Source organism: Triturus cristatus, chromosome 11, assembly GCF_964204655.1.
Source record: "Triturus cristatus chromosome 11, aTriCri1.1, whole genome shotgun sequence".
Lineage (NCBI taxonomy): Eukaryota > Metazoa > Chordata > Amphibia > Caudata > Salamandridae > Triturus > Triturus cristatus.
The window spans coordinates 1,144,940,381-1,144,960,304 of NC_140594.1; the positions used below are offsets into that span (position 1 = coordinate 1,144,940,381).

At 41.1% G+C, this 19,924-nt stretch overlaps 1 protein-coding gene across 1 annotated transcript in view; it reads right to left on the reverse strand.

Annotated features, from left to right (window-relative positions):
* The window catches only part of LOC146788598 (tenascin-X-like), a 694,637-nt gene that overhangs the window by 569,980 nt on the left and 104,733 nt on the right, over window positions 1-19,924 (reverse strand). The window contains exons 13-14 of the mRNA XM_085633173.1: window positions 5,622-5,876; window positions 2,575-2,829 (exon numbers count right to left, since the gene is read on the reverse strand). Of these exons, the coding sequence (XP_085489299.1) occupies window positions 2,575-2,829; window positions 5,622-5,876 (510 nt within the window). The remainder of the gene's footprint in view (window positions 1-2,574; window positions 2,830-5,621; window positions 5,877-19,924) is intronic.

A 19,924-nucleotide genomic window follows, 5' to 3' on the forward strand; every position in this document is an offset into this window, starting at 1 on the left:
CTTAGGGAAGTTTGGTTTTCCACCCCGCCTTATAGAAATGTTAAAAGGAATTATAAGGGGGTAATTGCGAAAATAATCATAACTGCGGATCAGGCGGGTGAAGTGGTGATTAGGTGGGGTACTAGGCATGGTTGCCCCCTCTCCCCCTTCTATTTTCTCTTTTTATTGAGCCACTGACAATGAAGATCTGCTTTAACACATCAAATCTGGCTCCCCTAACAGGAATGACAGAATTTAAGATGTCCGAAAGGAGTTTGCATTCTTAAAGAGAACGAACCTCAATTTTGGTCCGTTAAGAAATGCAAAATAGCCTTTAAATCTGTACAAAGGAAGATGGGGAATCAAGAAATGTGGTTTCTACCCAGTAGAAATTTCATTTTGCAATTCCCTAAATAGGAAACTGCAAATAGGGATTTCCTATTTGCGATTTCCTAACCACATGTACAAAGCATTTCCCAAATGCAAAATGGGCATTTAGGAAATGCTATCACCATCGATTCCAAGCGAATTGTAACCAGGTACAATTTTTAAAAAGCACCGTAAGGCACACACTTGCCCTTAGGGCTCTACATGCGCACCACTTCTTTTTAGGCTGCATAAAGGGGGAACTTCGACTAAACCATTCATACCTATGGGCCATTGGGCCGAAAGGAATGGTTAGTTTAGCATCTCTTAGATAGTGATTTCCTAATAGCTATTCCTACAAAGTAGGAATCCGTATTAGGAAATCTCTATTTTTGTACATTCCATTTTGCATTTCCTAAATAGAGATATTCTAATAGCAGAGTAGGAATTTCTATTAGGAAATCTCAGATGTTGCACAAAATAACGTTGGAGTGGTATACAGCCTTGAGTAATTACCGGTCGACTGAGACTACTTTAAGCATTTCATCCCGCAGTTTTTGTATACTTTTGTGCCAGGATATACTGGACATAGGGCACATCAACCACTATCAGCTCAGGAAGGGCAGCTGGCAAGGTTCCTGAATTGTCATTAACTTGAAAAGGATAAAAGTGAAGCTTGTCAATTCATAGGTCATTGTAAGAAGAGACCAGAGGAGAGGGAAGCTTTTGTCCTCTAGGCCAAAGATAACCAGTTGTACACAACAGCAGTGAGATAAGAAGTTGTTCCTAGGATCCGTTTCATGTAGCTGAGGAGGAATGGACCGCCATTTCCCTGAACACACCCCTGCCTTTCCCACGGCCCACCTTCAGGGGCAGAAGTCCCGTGTCATGTTGGATTTACGTTCGAGTAGCACAATGTGGATAGCTTGCAATTAGGCAAATTGCCAGATTGCTCGAACCAACCACCTAAAAAAATCCAATCAAGGTGTGAATTTAGCAGCCAAAGATTTCAATTTAGTCGCACTCAGAGCTTTTTGATGCTTGAAAAATATGTTCAGCACACTCTTGCACCAATCCTTTCTTATTTTAAATTCGGGATTCAGCCTGCAGCCTTGCCCCGATGGAGAATGCTGTGCTTAAAAAAGAGCAATATATTTGACTCAGTTTGTGTCACACTTTCACCACTCAATCTGGTGCAGGAGCAACACAAACTTCTAAACCCACGCAATGCTGCTTTGCTTGGCTTTGAGTGGCTCAAAAAATATGGAGTAACACAACGCAGCCCAAAACTTTACTTTGCCCTGGGTAGGAATTCCATGGGCGTTGCAAGAGTGTTTACACACAACTCTCATGGCTTTTGATGCATTCCTAGATTTACAAGACCTTATAAACCTGGGAATGTAATACAAATATACTCCTCAGGAGATGCATAATGAGCAGAAATACCTTTATTTGTCCTTGTTTTTTCCTCTTTCTGTGTGTTCTGCATACTGCAGCACACATAGAAGGAGGAAAAAGCCTCTCAGGATTGTTTTTGTGCATGATGGTGCTCCTTCCTGGAAAAACACAATCCTCCCTACAACACAGGTGCCCTTGTTCAATGGTGCAAGGGTGCCTGCATTGGCGCTAACTAATCTGACAAAGTGGCACCAGCGCAAGGGAAAAGGTCAGAAATGCGGCGTACTGAATAAATATGGTGCATTCTTGCCCTTTCCCTGTGATGCGGGCTATGCAAATAAATAGGCCCTCAAGTGTGAATGAAGAAAACTTGACAGTGAAGGCAAGAAAAGTATCCGACCGACGAGCGGGCGTCTTTGGCTGCCGAAATTGAACTGTTTTTGCTCTAAGCTTTTCCTGCCAAAATTGATGACTTTAGTGGGACCGTGTCCAGAGACTACCTGGCTTTAAATGGACTTCCTCAGATAAAGTCTGCCGCCTTGCCCTGCTAGAGGATTTCAACTTCCATTTCAGAGACTAAGTCAGAAGGTAAAAATAGTTGACTGGGATGAAACTGTTGGGTGTATCCGACCTGTGCTCTGTCGCAGTGAGCCTGAAATCATGCCTAGGTCTCGAGCATATGCCAAAATTACCTTTTATTGTCTCTTTCATTTGTTACTGCACTTTTCTTTTAAATCTTTTACATTTCATTTCTCGGGTTCTGAACATTGATATTATACCTGAAATGGCAAACTGTCAAAATGGTTTCAATTTCATATGGAAAATGCTCACCTGTGGATTCTGATATCACGCTGCTCTCTCCCTGAAGACCATTTCCAGACACAGCTGAGACTAAGAACGTGTAGTAATTCCCAGGTATTAAATTTGTGATGGACACATTTTCATAGAATGTCATCACATTTGAGGCTGGGTCACCTAACACTTGTATCAAATAGAAGCTTTTGTTGCCAGTCGGTGGTAGCCAACTGAGGGAAACAGAATTGAGGGAAACATCGGTGACGTTCAGATCATTGGTGACATTGGGTACTGAAAGAAAAAATAAAGGAATGTGAGTACCTATTACATACATTTCTTAAGCAGTTATCTAAAGTTTGAACTCCTAATAGTAATGTCAAAGAATGAATACTCGAGATTGACTGCTGCCTGCTCAGCATGGTGCTAATAGTCAATAGCATCCTTTACTGACAGCATCAACCTCTGTAGATATCTTGCCATAAGTGATGGTCTTTGCCAAAGATAAAAACTGATCAAGAAGTGAAATACAATTAAAGCTGGTAAAGGTCATCAGAATGTGGCCATTAAGGATGCTAAAAATATCCCTCTAATTTAACCGTGTAAAGGTATCAAATAATTAACAATCTTGCATACTGCTTTATGTCTCTGTCAATCAACTTAGAACCCAAGCCATATAATAAATACCCACATTGTTTAAAACACTCATCAACAAAAAGCTTTTCATGCACTGCAAATTCTTCTCAGGGGAAGGAAAATATGTGGTCTGGATACAGAAAAGCAAAGCTCATTGTCCTGTGTATAATACGATATTATTTAAGCACTTGCAATTCAGAGCATTTTTATCCCCTCAGATCAATCTTTCGCATTGTGAAGTCCAATGCTCTGCAAACAGAGCACAAATAAACAGTGCAGATATCCATTATAATAGATGTCAAGCTAGATTCAGATAATTCATTAAACCAAGTGAAATGAGGGAATAAAGTAAAATTGGTTCAAATAAAATGGAGGCCATTTTGGTTCCTTATTCTCTAATCTTAGTTATGAACACAAAGTAAACATATTTCCAATCTGAAAAAATGCTCCTTAGAGCATCCACCACATTGTTTGCTTATTTTATTGCATGTTTGAAAGCTCTGCACATTAGGGAAGTGTGGAACAATGCCCAGTGTATGTGCTCTGACCCCTAGAACATGTAAACATGTGGCTAGTCCCAGATTCACCTATCTAACACTCTTTGGAGGCCATAGTATATGGAGTAGAAGCTATACTCACAGCATGGAAAGTTAAAGGTCACCTGTGGATTGCAGCACTTATTGTTCAATCCAGTAGTGTGAAATGGAGAACTTGGCTTCAGGCATGCCAAAGTCTAGTTTAAATCTGTGGACAGACCTCTCAAAATCATCATTATGGTAGGTGAAAAACTTCCCATTCATTATTAATGAGTCACACCTATCAATACCTTGCAGTTTATAAGGTAGGGTGCCTGGTATTTAAACATGGGACATGTAGAAATTTAAGAGTACTCTCTAACCTAAATTGGGAACGTGGGTGGTGATTACGATGGCAGAGGGTTTGCCAGCACCAGCCGTCCGGTGGATGGCCATCCTCCATCAGACAATGATTCTCCGCCCGCCAAATTCGGATGGCGGGGGGAATCATACCGCGACCGTGGTGGGCGCAAAGACTGCCCGCCACGGATCTACCACAGGCAATCATTCTGATTGCCTGGCGGACTGTCCAGATAGCATAAAATGGTGTCGGTGCCTAGCAGGCACTGTCTGCCAGATTAGGATGCTGGCCACAGCGGGCCTTTTCATGGCGGGTAAACCGCCATTTAAAGGGTGGCAGATAAGGCATTCGGGGGCCAGTTGCGTGCCTCCCTTGTGTTGGGGGCGGTGGTGCACCGTGGGGGTAAAAACCAAAGGAAATGATGGACGGAGTGTTGAAAATTGCAAGCACTCACCCAACTGATCTGGGTTTAATCCATCACCGTTCTTTAGCCCACTCTGCCACCCCAGTTCAGACATGGCCATATGCAAATCAGTCTGACCCTGTGCCTCATGGGAACAGTCCAGCCCGAACTGCCAAGCCATGTCTTCCCTGGACCGGAAACAAGCATCCTAGGACCGGTTTCTGGCATTTCAGCCGTCTTCAGCCAGGCTTGCTTGAATCCAGTGGCAAAGTGAGCAAGGGACTCACGTCTGAGCATACCCTGCCAACTTATGGCGAACAAAGCAAAAACCAAAGGAAATGATGGACGGAGTGTTGAACATTGCAAGCACTCACCCCCAGTCAACTGATCTGGGTTTAATCCATCACCGTTCTTTAGCCCACTCTGCCACCCCAGTTCAGACATGGCCATATGCAAATCAGTCTGACCCTGTGCCTCATGGGAACAGTTCAGCCCGAACTGCCAAGCCATGTCTTCCCTGGACCGGAAACAAGCTTCCTAGGACCGGTTTCTGGCATTTCAGCCGTCTTCAGCCAGGCACTGTGGGGGTACCCATGGTACACCCCTACATTTCACTGCACTACGTGGCAGGCACCACGTGGTGCCTGCCACGCAGTGCAGTGAAAAGCATAACATGCATTTTTAGCATTGCGGCGGGTGCTGCAGCCAGCAGCACCCACCACAATGTGAACAATGCATGATGCGACTGCCACGGTGGCAGTCACATCGTAATCTGATGTGCGGGACCGCCGCGTTGCAGGCAGGCGGCCATATGCACCGTTACGGTTGCGGGCGGACTTGAGTCTGTCCGCCATCGTAATGACATCCTTGGTTCAGAATATAATTGTTATTCTCTTCAAACTTTCTTCCATAAAATGTTTTCAAAATAATAACCACAATTAGATGAAATCTAAGAGTCTGAACTCTCTTTAAGGCAGATACAATAAAGGTATGCTTTCCATGAAATTTGTAGTCAAGGCAATGGTGTTGTCTCTGCTTGTTGAATTTATAATCTATATATTTCTGTTGTTGTTTTGTTAGTTAGTAACATTATCCAGTTTATACATCTTTACACGATTGGTATTGCATCTGTAATTGCATATGAGATTACTTTTACAATGAAAATACTCACCTGTATATTCTGATATTACATACTCATTTCCCAAATCACCATTTTCAAACACAGCTGAGATTATGAATGTGTAGTAATTTCCAGGTATCAAATTTGTGATGGACACAAATTCAACAAGTGTGGTAACATTTGAGGAAGGATTTCCTGACATTTTCACCAAATAGGAGCGTATTCCGTTAGTCCCTGGTACCCAGCTCAGTGAAATTGAATCAATGGTAACTTCTACGATGTTAAGATTCGAAATTTGATGGTTTTCTGAAATAAAGAAAACAGAACGTGAATTAGTATCAAACTGACTAGAACTACCTTCACACCAGTCCTTCCTCAATGCAACTCAATTGACCTTTTTTATTCAGTAGTCACAAAGGATCGGACAAAAAGTGTGGTAAAAATCTTAAAAAGTTGAAGTATCTGCCTAAGACACATATTTTGGCACCTAATGAACTCAAACAAAACCAATATTGTGTATAAAAATAGTGGATAAAGGTTTCAATATAGTATTCCTATATACACTGATAAGTACATTACAGAAATAATGAGACAACTCTCTGTTGACTCGACTATGAAAAGTTACCCGGAAATCTAACCACAGCACTACACACTCACATGGATAGATCGTACCAGAGGGAAATAATCACATAGGAAGAGAAACAATATCTCTTTATGTAACACCCAGTTATGGCTACCATGTACATAATGCTAAAAATACACAAACCAAGATAGACTCAGAACTACAATTTTTCTTGCATAGCCTATCATCTTACATTAATCACTCAAAGGATAAACTCCAGAAATTGTAGAACATTGAACTGCAGAAGAATTGTCTACTAGCAACAATCACTGGGCCTCTTTACAAAAAAATAGACACAAAAATGGGCTGGAAATGGTAAGAAAAGCTCTGTCAACCAGATCCATACACATTCTGGAGAGAAATGAAATGATCATTGAGATGCTCCAGTACATTATTTCACATTTCATATTAAGATTTTCCGACAAATGCATGGCCCCGAAATTGGGGGTCACATTTGCCCCACTGTATGTCCGCATCACTTTGAGAAAGGTAGGAAATTTCTGGAGCTAGGATATTCAGAAAGTGCACCATAACAGAACACAAAATCTTCTAGGGGCATCCCATAGGCAATATCTCGTTGAGACGGGAGCGTCTACGCAAACTCTTGCCTGGTCGTATACACTATCAGTCAACAAACTGAATATATACATTACCAAACCAGTTTCTAAATACTCAATGAACTACCTGGAACTTACCCCATACATCGAAGATAATAAAATCAACAGTCCGATTCACAGGAAGGAAGGAGCATCTAATGTAATCCTACATGCAGAAATCTGCCATCCTATTAGCATTATATAAAATATTCCAAGACTGGAATTTATTAAGCCAAGAAGAAATTACGTCAAAAACAATGAATATCAGGTAAATTCCCAGAAAATTAAAACAATATTACACTACAGAGCATAGAATCTCAATCTACTTGACTCAACCATGGCTGAAGTTTCAAATTTGGACTGTATTACCCTCCTACATGACCACATACCAAGTTTGGAACCAGGATCAAAAGATTTCTCACTGACATAAGCCACCAAAAACAAAAATGGTCTTCATATCCTTAGAAACAGCACCCAGAAACACGGAATATTGCTAAAGGGCAACCCAAACAGACGAGATCAATGATTTTTTCCGGATTGGGTTCTGTTGTGCAAAAAATCTTAAACAATTCCTATGTAGTCCCGGGCATAACAGTGGGCGAGCCCGGTGCCCTGCTGCTGAGGCTCGTCATTCCTCCCCTTCCTGTCATCATGTGAGACTACTTGCGGGTCGTGCGCAGACGGAAGCGGTGAGCCCTGAGCAGCAAGCTGCGATGAAGGGCTCAGTGGCTCAAGGATGATAACAAGCGGAACCCACGGTGAAAAAATCCTGCAAGGAGACTACGGCTATGTCGAGGATTATCTGACCCCCGTGATGACATGGCAGAATCTACGGGGTAATGAACTGGTGCTGAGATAAGAGGTAAATGGAGGCTTTAGGCCACCATGGCTGATGTCGAAGCCAGAGGAGGCTCTTAGGTGAAGAAAAGGGCATATTCTCTGTCCAGATACTGGAGTAGGTGTCCCTTTGTGTTTTTTGTGGGGAGGTTCTGTGGCTGCAAGTGTGAAAGTAGCCTGGAAAAGTATTTGGCTTATATGGTGTCCATATAGCAGAACTACAGTGTCCCACAGTGATCTATAGTGTAGGAGTTAGAGACACTCATTCTGGAGGTATGGACTGTGAAGTATGCAGCAGATGATCCTGAGGGGATCAGTACGAGGAGCAAGAGCTTCAGCTGAGGCACCCACCCCTCCAGCGTTGACTCTAAAGGCTAAGAGGAAAGCAGCGCAATCTCGAATTCCGGCAGCCAGGAGAGGAAGAGCTATACAGAAGAAGAGTGGGGCGGCGAATACTGCAATGGATCTTGTATTCCCAGGTTCCTCTCCCCCGGCACTTACTTCCGCAGGGTCATTGCCAGAAATGGATAACAGCAATAGGGGCCCTGGTAGGGAGGACTCGGGGGCCTCAGGCAGAATCGTAAGTTAATGGGGGTGGATGTTCCATGGTCCTCCGGCATTCAGCAAGAGACTGACTGGGATGGAAATGAGGTAGGGTCTGCGCAACTGGCTGTAAGAGAAGTAGCTGAGGAGAATAACAAGATGGTAGGGGTGGGCAATCCTCCTAAAGACTACCTGTAGTTTCTAAAAATGATAAGACAACACAAATGGGCACCAATTTACTGCCTGTTGTCCGTACATCACCTGGAGTGGTATTTCAAGTTGCTCTGGAAATGTATCTGGTAATAACCTGGGTCAGAGAGGGCAGTCTGTACAAGGGACAGGTCTAGCTGCGCCTATACAGTCTGCTCAAGGGAAAGGTCTGGATCAGCCTATACATGAATGCAAGATACTAGGCTGCCCAGGGTTATCGTATCCCTCAGTATCCCGCAGTCTCCTGATGAAACCATTCACCTAAGCAGCAGGGGGCTAGAAACACGACTTTCGTTTCAAGGGGCAGCAACATTACGAGCCAGCCTCCACTGGTCTCAACGCACCAAATGCAACAGCTTTTCGAGACTATTTTGGGAGAAATACACGACTTTTAAACCTCTCAGGCCCAAGAGCTCTCTCTAGTACATGAGAGATTAGACAAAATTGAGAATATGGTACAGCAAATACCAGAGCGATTTAAAGAATTGGAGCACGTGTATCTGACATTGAGGACCACTCCCTGTCATGTGACTCAGATATTGCCTCTCTCCAGAAAAAGCTGCTGACCTCACAGTTAAAGAAAGACGAGATGGAGAATTACGCTAGACGATCTAATTTGCGCTTTACATGGATACCGGAGGATAGTGAACACTTCAATGGTCAGTCTAATCCTTTGGTTATGAGTCGAAGATCAGAGAAAATATACTTGAGAAAGTACCAAGGACCTTACTATAATGAGGGTCCATAGAGTCCCCTCCCAGAAATATCCAGGATGCAAGTATCCCAGGACGATGATTGTTAATTTCTCTGATTACCGCATTAGAGAGGCCATTTTAACTAAAGCGATTCAAAAGAAGAATATTGTCCCACCCGATGGATCCAAGGTGAGAGTGTTCTCCGATATGTGTGCGTCACCAGCAGGAAGACTTTGTGGGCATGATGGGTCAATTCGAGAGTGCAGCAGCGAAAATTTCTATCGTCCATCAGTCCAAAATGAACGTTTTATGGAGAGGACAGTTTCATCTATGATCCATTCTTGAAGAAGCTCAAGAAATACTACAAAAGATATCCCAAGCAAGTGGAAAATAGGAAAATGAGGAGTTTCTGAGAAGAGCGCGATCTCCAGGACTTTAGGACTGTAAAAGCTCGGTTTTTTGTATGATCATTTGCAAGTGATATATGCAAGTGGTTTAGGCTTAGTTACTTGCACTTGGTAATTTATGTCCTTTGCACTTTGTGAACTGTGTTCACTTTAACTGTGCTCACTTTTACTACTGCACTTTGTTCTCCTCTATGGGGATTATGTATTGGGTAAAGCTACTATTATTTTCTGTTGTTATAGGTATTTTGTACCAGACAATTAGACTGCACTTTGCACTTTATGCACGGTGCTCACTTTCACTATTGCCCTTTATTTTTCCTCTATGATGGGGGAATGGTAACTACCATGCTGGATTAGGAAAAGTGTGTAGCAACCTCTTCTTGAATAAGTAACGGATACAGTAAAGATGATTTGCACTTTATGTATTACCCATTTTCGATACTAGAATTAGCTGGAACATCAGGTTTTTTTTAGAAGTTCCGGCAGACAAGGATTCTTATATGCATGTGTTTTGTGTGTGCAAGAAATGAGTTGCCTTTTCCTATGTTGAGGGGTTTTAGGCTTTGGCCAATAAAACCAGTTCCAGCTTGATATTTCTTGGTCTGTGTGGGCACTTAAAGCACAAGCACTGTTTGTTGATGGTAGTACTTTATACAGGAGATACTCCGAGGGTTACAAGTCATAGGATATACAGCACCAAGGGGGAGGTGGATAGACGTACAACCAGGTGCCAGGACAAGGCGCCTTTGTTTGATGGGTTGGCTGAGGAAAGGAGGTAAGGGCTACCCCCTTCCTCAGGTAGCTTTGGAAGGTAGGGGGTGGTGGGGTGGTGGGGTGAAGGATTATAAAAAAATGGGCAGGAAATAGCAGGCCAGTAATGAACAAGAAACAGGATTGCAACGTAACCAAGTTCAGGGGTCAAGGGGTATGCTGCGGTCTTTATGTCACTGAGGGGTTAGAGGTAACTTCAACAAAGGAGACAGTACAAATTAAGGTCTTGCGAAGGGGAGAGTTTAAAATGTATTAGTTGGTTGTGTTAAGGTGCTATGTGTTATCCTGAAGAACATCACAACCACTAAAGTTAATCTCGTGCAACGTAAATGGGTTTTTAAATGTACAGAAATGAGGAACAATGTTAAAATGGTTCGACTCATTCTCCCCACAGATGATTTTTTTGCAAGAGACACACCTTAAGTCCAACTCCCCTAATTTATCACACCCCAGGAAGTATGCTCAGGCATACTTTGCTTCGGCACATACTGAAGTATGGAGGGTGGGTATTTGACTTTCATCTGCGCTAGATTGGGAGGTGGGAAAAATGATTCGGCATGAAGGAGCAAGATGGATTTGGATTGAAGTCCAAGTTAATGGGGTAGGGCTAGTGTTGTTGAAATACTATGGGCCAATTTATGATGACATTAAGACCTTGAAACAGATATATGGCTTGTTGATAAATGCCCATGGCTCCAGTTATGGGAGACGATTTTAATTTTATTCAAGATTTAGGCCTAGATACGTCAAATAAGGGTAAACAGCAATTACAACCAAAGACGGCTAGATTATTAAGAATCATCAAAGAAGATTTTGCCCTATTCGATCCTTGGCGGGTAGATCACCCAGGCTTTACTCAGTTTACACGCTATTCAGCTAGATTTAAAACAGCTTCACGATTGGACTTCATCTTGAGAAATAACCAAATTGTAAGAGGGGAATCTGTCATTTTTTCTAATTTGTTTTCTGATCATTCATTAGTCTCCCTGGTAATATATTTACCCACCCCTAATAAAAAAAATTAAGGTGGTACTTTGATACTGAATTGCTCTCGGATCCAATATGGATCTCCAAAATTCGTGAGTTTATACAGTAGTTTTATAAAGAGAATAATATTACAGAATCAGGTGTTATGGTCTGGAAAGCTGATAAGGGCTCTTTTCAGTGATGGGTAATTGCATATAAGGCTAATCTACATAAAGTGAAGCAACATAAGATCGAAGAATACCTGTAGATCGAGCTAGGGGAGATCTTACGTCCAGGCCCCTAGGAGATCCTGAGGAGGAGTTTCTTCAGCAGGAATTAATAAGGGCAATAGAGCAATTCAATTTTTGTTTTATTCTCGAAGAGATCTCTGGAAGCAAAGCTTTTCAACAGAAGTATACGAAGAAATCCAAGAGATAGGAAAATTATTAGCCTGGTCAAATAAAACACAACAGAGTAGGCAACTAATTCCACAAATAAGAGACCCAAGCACTGCGAGTCCAGTTAGTGATAAAGATAAAATTGCCGAAATGTTTGTTTCTCACTTTAAGAAAATTTATGCAGAGACCCAGCTAGTTAACACCCAGGTCCTTGAGGAATTTTTTCCAGAAGTTCAGTTACCCATGATTACTAAGGATAATTGTAAGGCTCTGAATGAACTAATTTCACCCGCAGAACTAACTGAAATTGTAACAGGAATGGCTAGTGCTCAGGTAAGTGGTAATGATGGAATACCGATTGAAGTCTATAAGCTGGTTTTGGATGATCTCTCCCCTTTTTTGTTATTTTTTATTATTCCTGTACAATCAGATTATGGGTGGGTTGCTGTCTCTGACAGATTCAAGGAATCAGGTGTGATTACTATCCTGAAGAAAGATAAGGAACCTAAGGGCCTAAGCTCCTATCACCCAATAGGTCTATTAAATGTAGACTACAAGCTTTGTATGAACATTTGGGCAAATGGGATCTCAGGATGTGCGCAACAGGTGGTACACGCTGACGAAACAGAGTTTCTGCCCGGTTGGTTGATGGCTATGAATACCTTTTTTTAAATTCAAGCTATCAATTATTTTTCAGTCAGAAAGGATAGAGTGGCTATCGTAATGATGGATGCAGAAAAGGCATTCGATCTAGTGGATTGGCACGCTCTTTTATTTTTATTTTAGGGAAGTTTGGTTTTGCACCCCACTGATAGAAATGTTAAGAGGAATTTATAAGGGGGCAATTGCAAAATTAATCATATCTGCGGCTCAGGCGGGTAAAGTGGTGATTAGGTGGGGTACTAGGCAGGGTTGCCTCCTCTCCCCCCTTCTATTTTCCCTTTTTATTGAGCCACTGGCAATAAAGATCAGCTCTAACACATCAATTCTGGCTCCCCTAACAGGAATGGCAAAAATTAAGCTGTTTGCTGATGATATGATTTTATATCTGACCTTAGATAAGGCAAACAACAAATCCGCACTAGGGGAAATCTAGGCATTTAAAGGGGTGGGGGGAGGTGGTCTAAGGTTAATCAGGCCAATTTTTCTTGACTGTTTCATATAAACTCTTAGAAAGATGGTCGCTTTTACCTCTGTCTATAGGAGGCAGGGTTTCCCATTAAAAATGTCTATACTTCCCTTGCTGATGTTTCTGTTTCTAAATCTTCCTTTAAACATATCATTCCCATATTTTAATGAAGTGGATAAAGTTATCTGTGACATTTTATGGGCAAATCAAAACCTTGGGTCAAACTATCCATTTTACAATTAGATGTTGAGCAGGGGGGAAGCTTGCACTACCTCACTTCTCTACTTATTCTCAAGCTGCGTTAGTTATCTTACTAACTCAGCTAGCGGCCCCTTCGTCGAAATGTGAAAATTTTTTGTTAAGTCTTATGCTAACAGAAAGCGCAATTAAGCTACCAGCATTTTTGCCCACTACAAAATTACCTAAGAAAACAAGATATAAGGTCGTAAATATAATTACAAATCATACGCAGCGGTTTATAAAACTTACAGTGTTCCAACATGCCACGCATACACCTCTCTCTAAGTCTGTGAGCTATGGGGTCTCCACCTTTCACAAAAGGGACTGCAGTCCTATAATAATCTAGGATTTTGTAAGCTAGGTGGTTTCTATAATGGTACCAATTTCATAGCATGGGGATCATTTGTATTGCAATTTGAACCCCAAAGTCGAGAGCTGTGGTTAAGTTTTAGGCAGATAGCATGCTTTCTTATAAATAACTACAACATAATTAATGAGAGGGAAAGAATAATCCTAAAAGCAGGCTTTGAGTTGAATGAGTGGTGTTGGAAACTGGTATTGGTTACTCCCCAGGGTACGAATAAGAATCTCTTTGAGGTAATGCTTCCTAAAAGTGCTCAGGAAACTAATTGTTTGTTTAACATTCAGAAATGGCAACAAGTGTGCGAGTGTGGGAATAAAGCTCTGAGAATGTCTTTTCTTTCTAGTTGGTTGGTGTATTATACTCCCCTCAGACTACATAATTGGTTTCCATCAATCCCGAATGAATGTTTGAGTTTCAATTTTATGGGGGCAGGTGAAGGGATACATATATTGTTTACATGTCCGAGACTGCAATACTTTTGAGAGGAGGTTTTTAGGTTTATTAGTGATTGTATGTCTTTGGTTATCCTATCATCAATGTCGCTGGCCTTATTTGGTTTTTCTCGCTCAGGTAGTCAGCTACCAAAACATAGGTAATACTTTGTTTTCATAGCTATAGTGGTAGCTAGATCCTTGGTGTTGGAAAATTGGAGATCACCGAGGATGCCTATAATGGGATAGTGGCTTCCTAAGTTGGACCGGACCTACCAATTTGAAGAGGTTTACTCAAGAAGGGTAGGGGCACTTCGTAGATTTGGAGCGACTTGGGAGGGCAATGTTCTGGTGACATTTGCAAACGAGAATGTGCAAAGCAGGGTATCCTCTGTGTAAAATTAGGGGTGTTAATCTATAAACTTTGTTTTAACTGTTAGATCGCTCCCAGTTTGCAGCAATATTTTTGGTACTCTTGCATCTGTATTTTAGGTAATCCATGTTTTTTTATATAGAATGCTGGTTATATATGATATAAAATAGAATATGAATGTATGCAATTTATTGTGTAATGAAATGTGAGATTGGGTATCCATGATTATTATGTCTGTTTTTTCCTGCTCAATAAAAAAATATTTAAAAAAAACAAAAAACCAATTCCTAAGTACATGACACTTCCAGGATGCATGAATCAAGAATAGCACCTTCTTCAAACAACAGGTATTCTTTAGCGGCCATGATTGTTCCACCTGCAAACTTGTGAATAATAAAGAAAAATAACTTATCATACTGAAAGGGACAAAATATAAAATCATTACTTGGATCAATTGCAATAGCAACTTTGTGATCTATATCATCAAATTCCCCATCACAAGATAAATTTAGGTAGTATGTTCAGATAACTTAAACAACGAATCTAGGAACACTACCGGAACACCCATAAATGGGACACCAAACAACCACTGTTGGAACACTATCTAGAGCACCATCAGCTTTCACATTCATAGGGATTGAACAAGTCCACAGGCACATAAGAGTGAGTGGTCTAAAACTTAGACTAAGACGATAGGAAACAAAAACCCTCCTTAGGTTTAACACTGCCCAAGAGGGACTTAATAAGGACTAGGAAATGCATTTCTGGCTATAGATTTCATGGTCTGTAATGATTAGAAAATCAAGGATTTGTTTTCAGATATTTATTCTCTCTAAGACATTAAAGCGCAAACTACCCCGATTACAGATAAGGTTAGAATTAATGTAGATTAGACCAAGTGAGTACCATTCGAAGATGACGACCAGTAATATTAAAAAGGTCATACATGGTGATGCTGGACATGGTGCTACTATGTGCTGAAGCCACAGCAACACTGGTATTTAAAGGGGACCGACAGGTTACACCACACGAATGGAGACCGCAGTGATTACCCAGCCGAGACCACAGAGACTGAGAACCATGACTCTCAACTCGATTACTGATCTTTGAGGTTATCACCTCTATTTTCAGCAGCTTGTTTAGGGTTACAATACAGTTCTATTCCCCTCCTGGGGATCTGCCAGAAGGATTAAATAGAGGCCATGCCTGCCTACCTAACAGCTTTGGGCATGATTGCGGTCACAACACAGGACTAATGTTTTTATCAGGGTCTCCCTGTGTGAGATTAATAAAGGCATGTCTGCTAGCTGCCAAACATCTCCTGTCATGGTTGAAATCTAATATTAGCTCTCGGTCTGATATAGCATCATCCCAACCCCGAAGTCTTTCATTGTGGCTGAGTGCTATACTTGCTCCCCACAGGGCAACAGTAACCCTTGCTCCTGGCCCTCCCTGGAGCATTAATCTCACAAAAATGTAGATTTCATTATTTGAGATGTTTGAGGATTCAGCACTGTTTGACCAAACTTGCTGATTTCTTTTTGTTCACACAAAGGCAAAGAGTCCAGAGAAAGAGCAGGATTTAATTGGATTTACTAAATTACATAGTTACACATTTAAAGATTGAAATGAATAAAGGTATACAAAAGGTGCAATTTGAATCCACATTCCTGAATTCAACATTTCAACACATAAAAAGTAATTCTCATGCTGCTGATTAACACATTGTAAAGATACTCTTCCTAAGGTATAAAGTTTTAAAAACATTTCTCTAATAAAACATAGATCCATTTAAAAACCTTTTGCTGGTAAAAATGTCACTATTAATAATACCTCAATTTAAATTGATGGAATATGAAAGTTTTGAAGATTGTGCCTGTACACAAATGTTGCAGCAGGGAAGGGGTTGTATGAATTCCTACGTGGCTATCCAGAAAAATATAACTTTACACCTCATTGTTGGATATTAGTTAGTATTAAACCAGCTCCTGAAAATATATCCTCACAGCACGAAAACATTGTCAGAATTGAAGCATAGGACTGTAATCTCCATCAGGAGTAGAGCCCGCATTGAAAATTATCCACCTATTCCAACCGAGGTACTCAATGACGACATGTAGTTTAGAAACCTTGGGGAGCAATCAATAAGGGAAAATTCATTGAGACACTAGTTCTGAATTGCGGCCACAACAACAGAGTAACATCTAAGAACCACTGCTCGGGTATCTAAAAAAGTGAGGGATACAAAATAAACGGTGACACTTTTAACAGTACAAGCACACAAAATATACATATGCATTAACAATGATGTTCAAAGCTTAACTCTCTTGACGTGGAATAATTGTGGCTAGCCACAGTCCAACCAGGACTCAAGGATGGAGCTGAATACCCAAGGACAGGATCTGAGACTGCCACAATTGAGGAGGATGGCTCAGTATAGAAGAAAAGAGGGATGAGCGAGTCCCTGTATTTGGTGGGGTTAATAGATTATCTAGTGGAGGTTAGCTAGTATTAGGTTGTCATTTTCAGAAAAAGGAGAGGTTGTGATCTTTAAAATGAGTTGTTTGCAATTTGCTGAAATATGTCAACAGAAATTAAGGCAAACATAGGTGTGACTATGAGGAAGATTATTTCAAGTAGAAGAGGCATGCAAAGGATGGAAGGGCAAAATGAGAGGTGACCACCAGAGGGTTCAGGTAAAGATCAGATATTTATGCTGCATTTTAGAATATACAGGGGACATTTGAGATGACGTGCCATTTGAGAATGCAATACTGTAGAGAGAAACCCCAATATTTACATGTGCAGATAGGGCTACATCAGGTACTTTGATAGGTGCTAATGTGAGGTAAACAGTCAGTTCATTGTTATGTCGCCAGTAGGCCACCGCTTGAGCAAGGAGTGCTGATCAGCTCTGGGGGTAGAAGTGTGAAGGTGTGCTTGGATGCAAACATTGAAATGATATTCTGCAAATGCTGGAGGGGATTTCTACTGATGCTCATCCACAGTCTGGAGCATTGCGTTAATTATAAAGCAAGTGGGATTCATTTAGGACCCCTCTTCTCAGTTACTGAGCTAATAAGCAACAAATAGACATGTAAAGACTGCAAGCTGCAGGGGATGCCCCTGGGTCTGGTTTACTGTGGTGAAACGTCAAGGATCCATACTCCCAACCAGAGCCCTCACAATAAACTTTGAACTTGTTATTAACTTTCTCTTGCACTTCTGTACTTCCATACTGTTACTTACCTGGTACAACAGGGACCTCCACAGACTACCTAACCAACTCCTGTTCGCTGCACACCCCTTGCCCTGGTTTTACTGCCCTTTCTCCACTCCCCACTTATGATACAAGTGTTTACAGTGTCTGCTCCATGGAGTGGTTCTTGATTTACAGCCAAGAGTCCACGGTGAAGCATGGAAATGAAGACGAGGAGACCCTGCTGCTGCACAGACATGTGGCCTTGCCGCCGAGGCTCCGTCCGATGATGAAATTAGGAGCAACAATTTGAAGAGGGGAACGAAAAGCTAAGCTGTCTGTTCATACAGATGAAAGATTATGTATGACAAGAGGTAGGATTATTTTAATGGCTAAAAATGTAGATGTGGGGTAGAAATCATAATGATGGCATACATTTAGATAGACTAAAGAGTGAACTGCCCTGGTGACCTGTGATGCATATTAAAAGGTTTAAATGCATGGACAGCATCATCTTCTTACGTTTCCAGGAGTGGGAAAAATGTTGCTGGAGCACTGCAAGTCTTAAGAATAGTTAACTTTGGGGTAAACTGGCATCAAAATGTGCCTGAGACCCATCTTTGGCATGGGTGGACCGCTAGCATGTTCCTGTACACTAGCAGATGTGAAACACCTATGCCTAAGAGTAGGTCTAGAACCAAATGTCCAAACAGCCCTTCTTCATCTGCTAACGATTGTTGGCCTTCAGTGGTACCATTGAAGGGTTCAATTGCCATAAATGCCTTCAACTGCAGGAGAACACATCTTGCAAGGGTTGTTAACAACAAGTTCTCTGTTAGACACACACCCAACACCTCTTTATGAAAAAGCATTTTCAATGCAATAGATCTCGCATTTTTTAGAGTTAGAGTTATTGACCTTGTGTAAATGACAATGTTTTTTACCTATGAGGTTTTTTTTGTAGCGGAATTATGTGGCAGGACGTGCAGTGGAAAAGTATTATGGGAATAACAGATACTGGGAGACACAGATAGTACGTGTGGCTAAACTAAAGAGAGAGAGAATAGAAGGAAGTGGGATTTAGATCTACAAAGTTTGGGCACTTGAGAGGCTGAGAGAACACCTGGAAGCAAGGCCGCCAGAAAATAAAGGGGCTACTAGGCATGTGGAGATAGTGATATTTTGAACATTTGCGAGAGAGAGAGAGCTTTGGGGCGGGGAGGTGGGTAATTTTGTGAGTGATAAGTGAGTGCTAAAGTGAAGACAAAGAGCTTATAGGTGAGAGTGTATTAAGTCACCATAAACACAAAAAGAAAAGGATTGTGAAATGAGAATGGGAAAAGTGTGTCACAGTGCGCTTAGTGTTCATTGTGTTTGAAATCATTCCGCTGAGCTATTAATAAAATATTTTATTATGTAAAGTTTGTTGAAAGTATGTTGCTTTAAAAATTACTGCAAACATAAAACAAACTACATACATTTGGGGAGGGTGTTTGATGGTGCAGTTACACTGTGGGACCCACCCCTAACGAAAATGAATTTGATTTGTGGAAGAGAGAGAGAGCGCCATTACCATACCAAGCGGATTTGCTTGTAACATAAATATTATCTTCTATGTGTTGCGATGGTGCAGTGAGAGCCTAAGGCGGGCGACAAGGGATTGCACACACTAATAAACTTAGAAGTTAACTTTTCGTTGTGGAAGGTGTTTGCTGTTGTGGCTGCAACTCCACAAATAATTTGTAAGGGAGCGCTCCAATAGTGCAAAGTAATTTTACATACATTAAAAATAAAAATCCATGATGGTGGAGGAAGCAGGAGAACTTGTCTTGGTACACTTTGACATGGTTTGGGGAAGTCTGTTGCTGCACGTCAAGAAATAAATCTTAATGGAGGGCATCAATAGTGCAAAGGTATTTTACCTGTATCAACAATAAAAAAAAAATGTAATTGCAAATGTGTTAGATGTAGTGTGTAATGATGCACTATCATCCTAGGACAGGCGATACTCCCCCCCCCCCCCCACACAACCATAAAATAAATGAATCTATTATGTTTGGGCAACTAGGTTGCTGTCAAACTTACCTAAAAATAAAAAAAACATTATGGAAAGTGAAACAAAAGAGTGTGTCATATTGCAATTACACATGGAGATGTATTGCAAACAGAAAATATATTTTATTACAGTTTGTGAAGTATAAGAGCGTGTTATGTTGCAAAAAGAGCCAGACTCTAAACAAAAGTTAACGTTAACTCAATACAAAATGCTTTAGAGTCAGAAGAGCGTGTCACGGTGCATTTAGACTCCGTTGCTGATGAAAACATAATGCACAGACCAAATTAAAAAGCAGAACTGTAGGGAATTTGGATGAAGGTATGAATGGAAGCTCTAGGGCTTGTGAAAACTTTCCGTACAAACAATAGATAAACATAGGTTGCTGTAAAACTCCCTTTAAAGCAAAACAAAATTAAATATCAATGCTGCATGTGTATAATATCCCAAAAATAATGTGCTTCACGTGTGATTTATAGATTACATAGCACCGCCCTGCTAAACAGCAGCAAGCAGGATG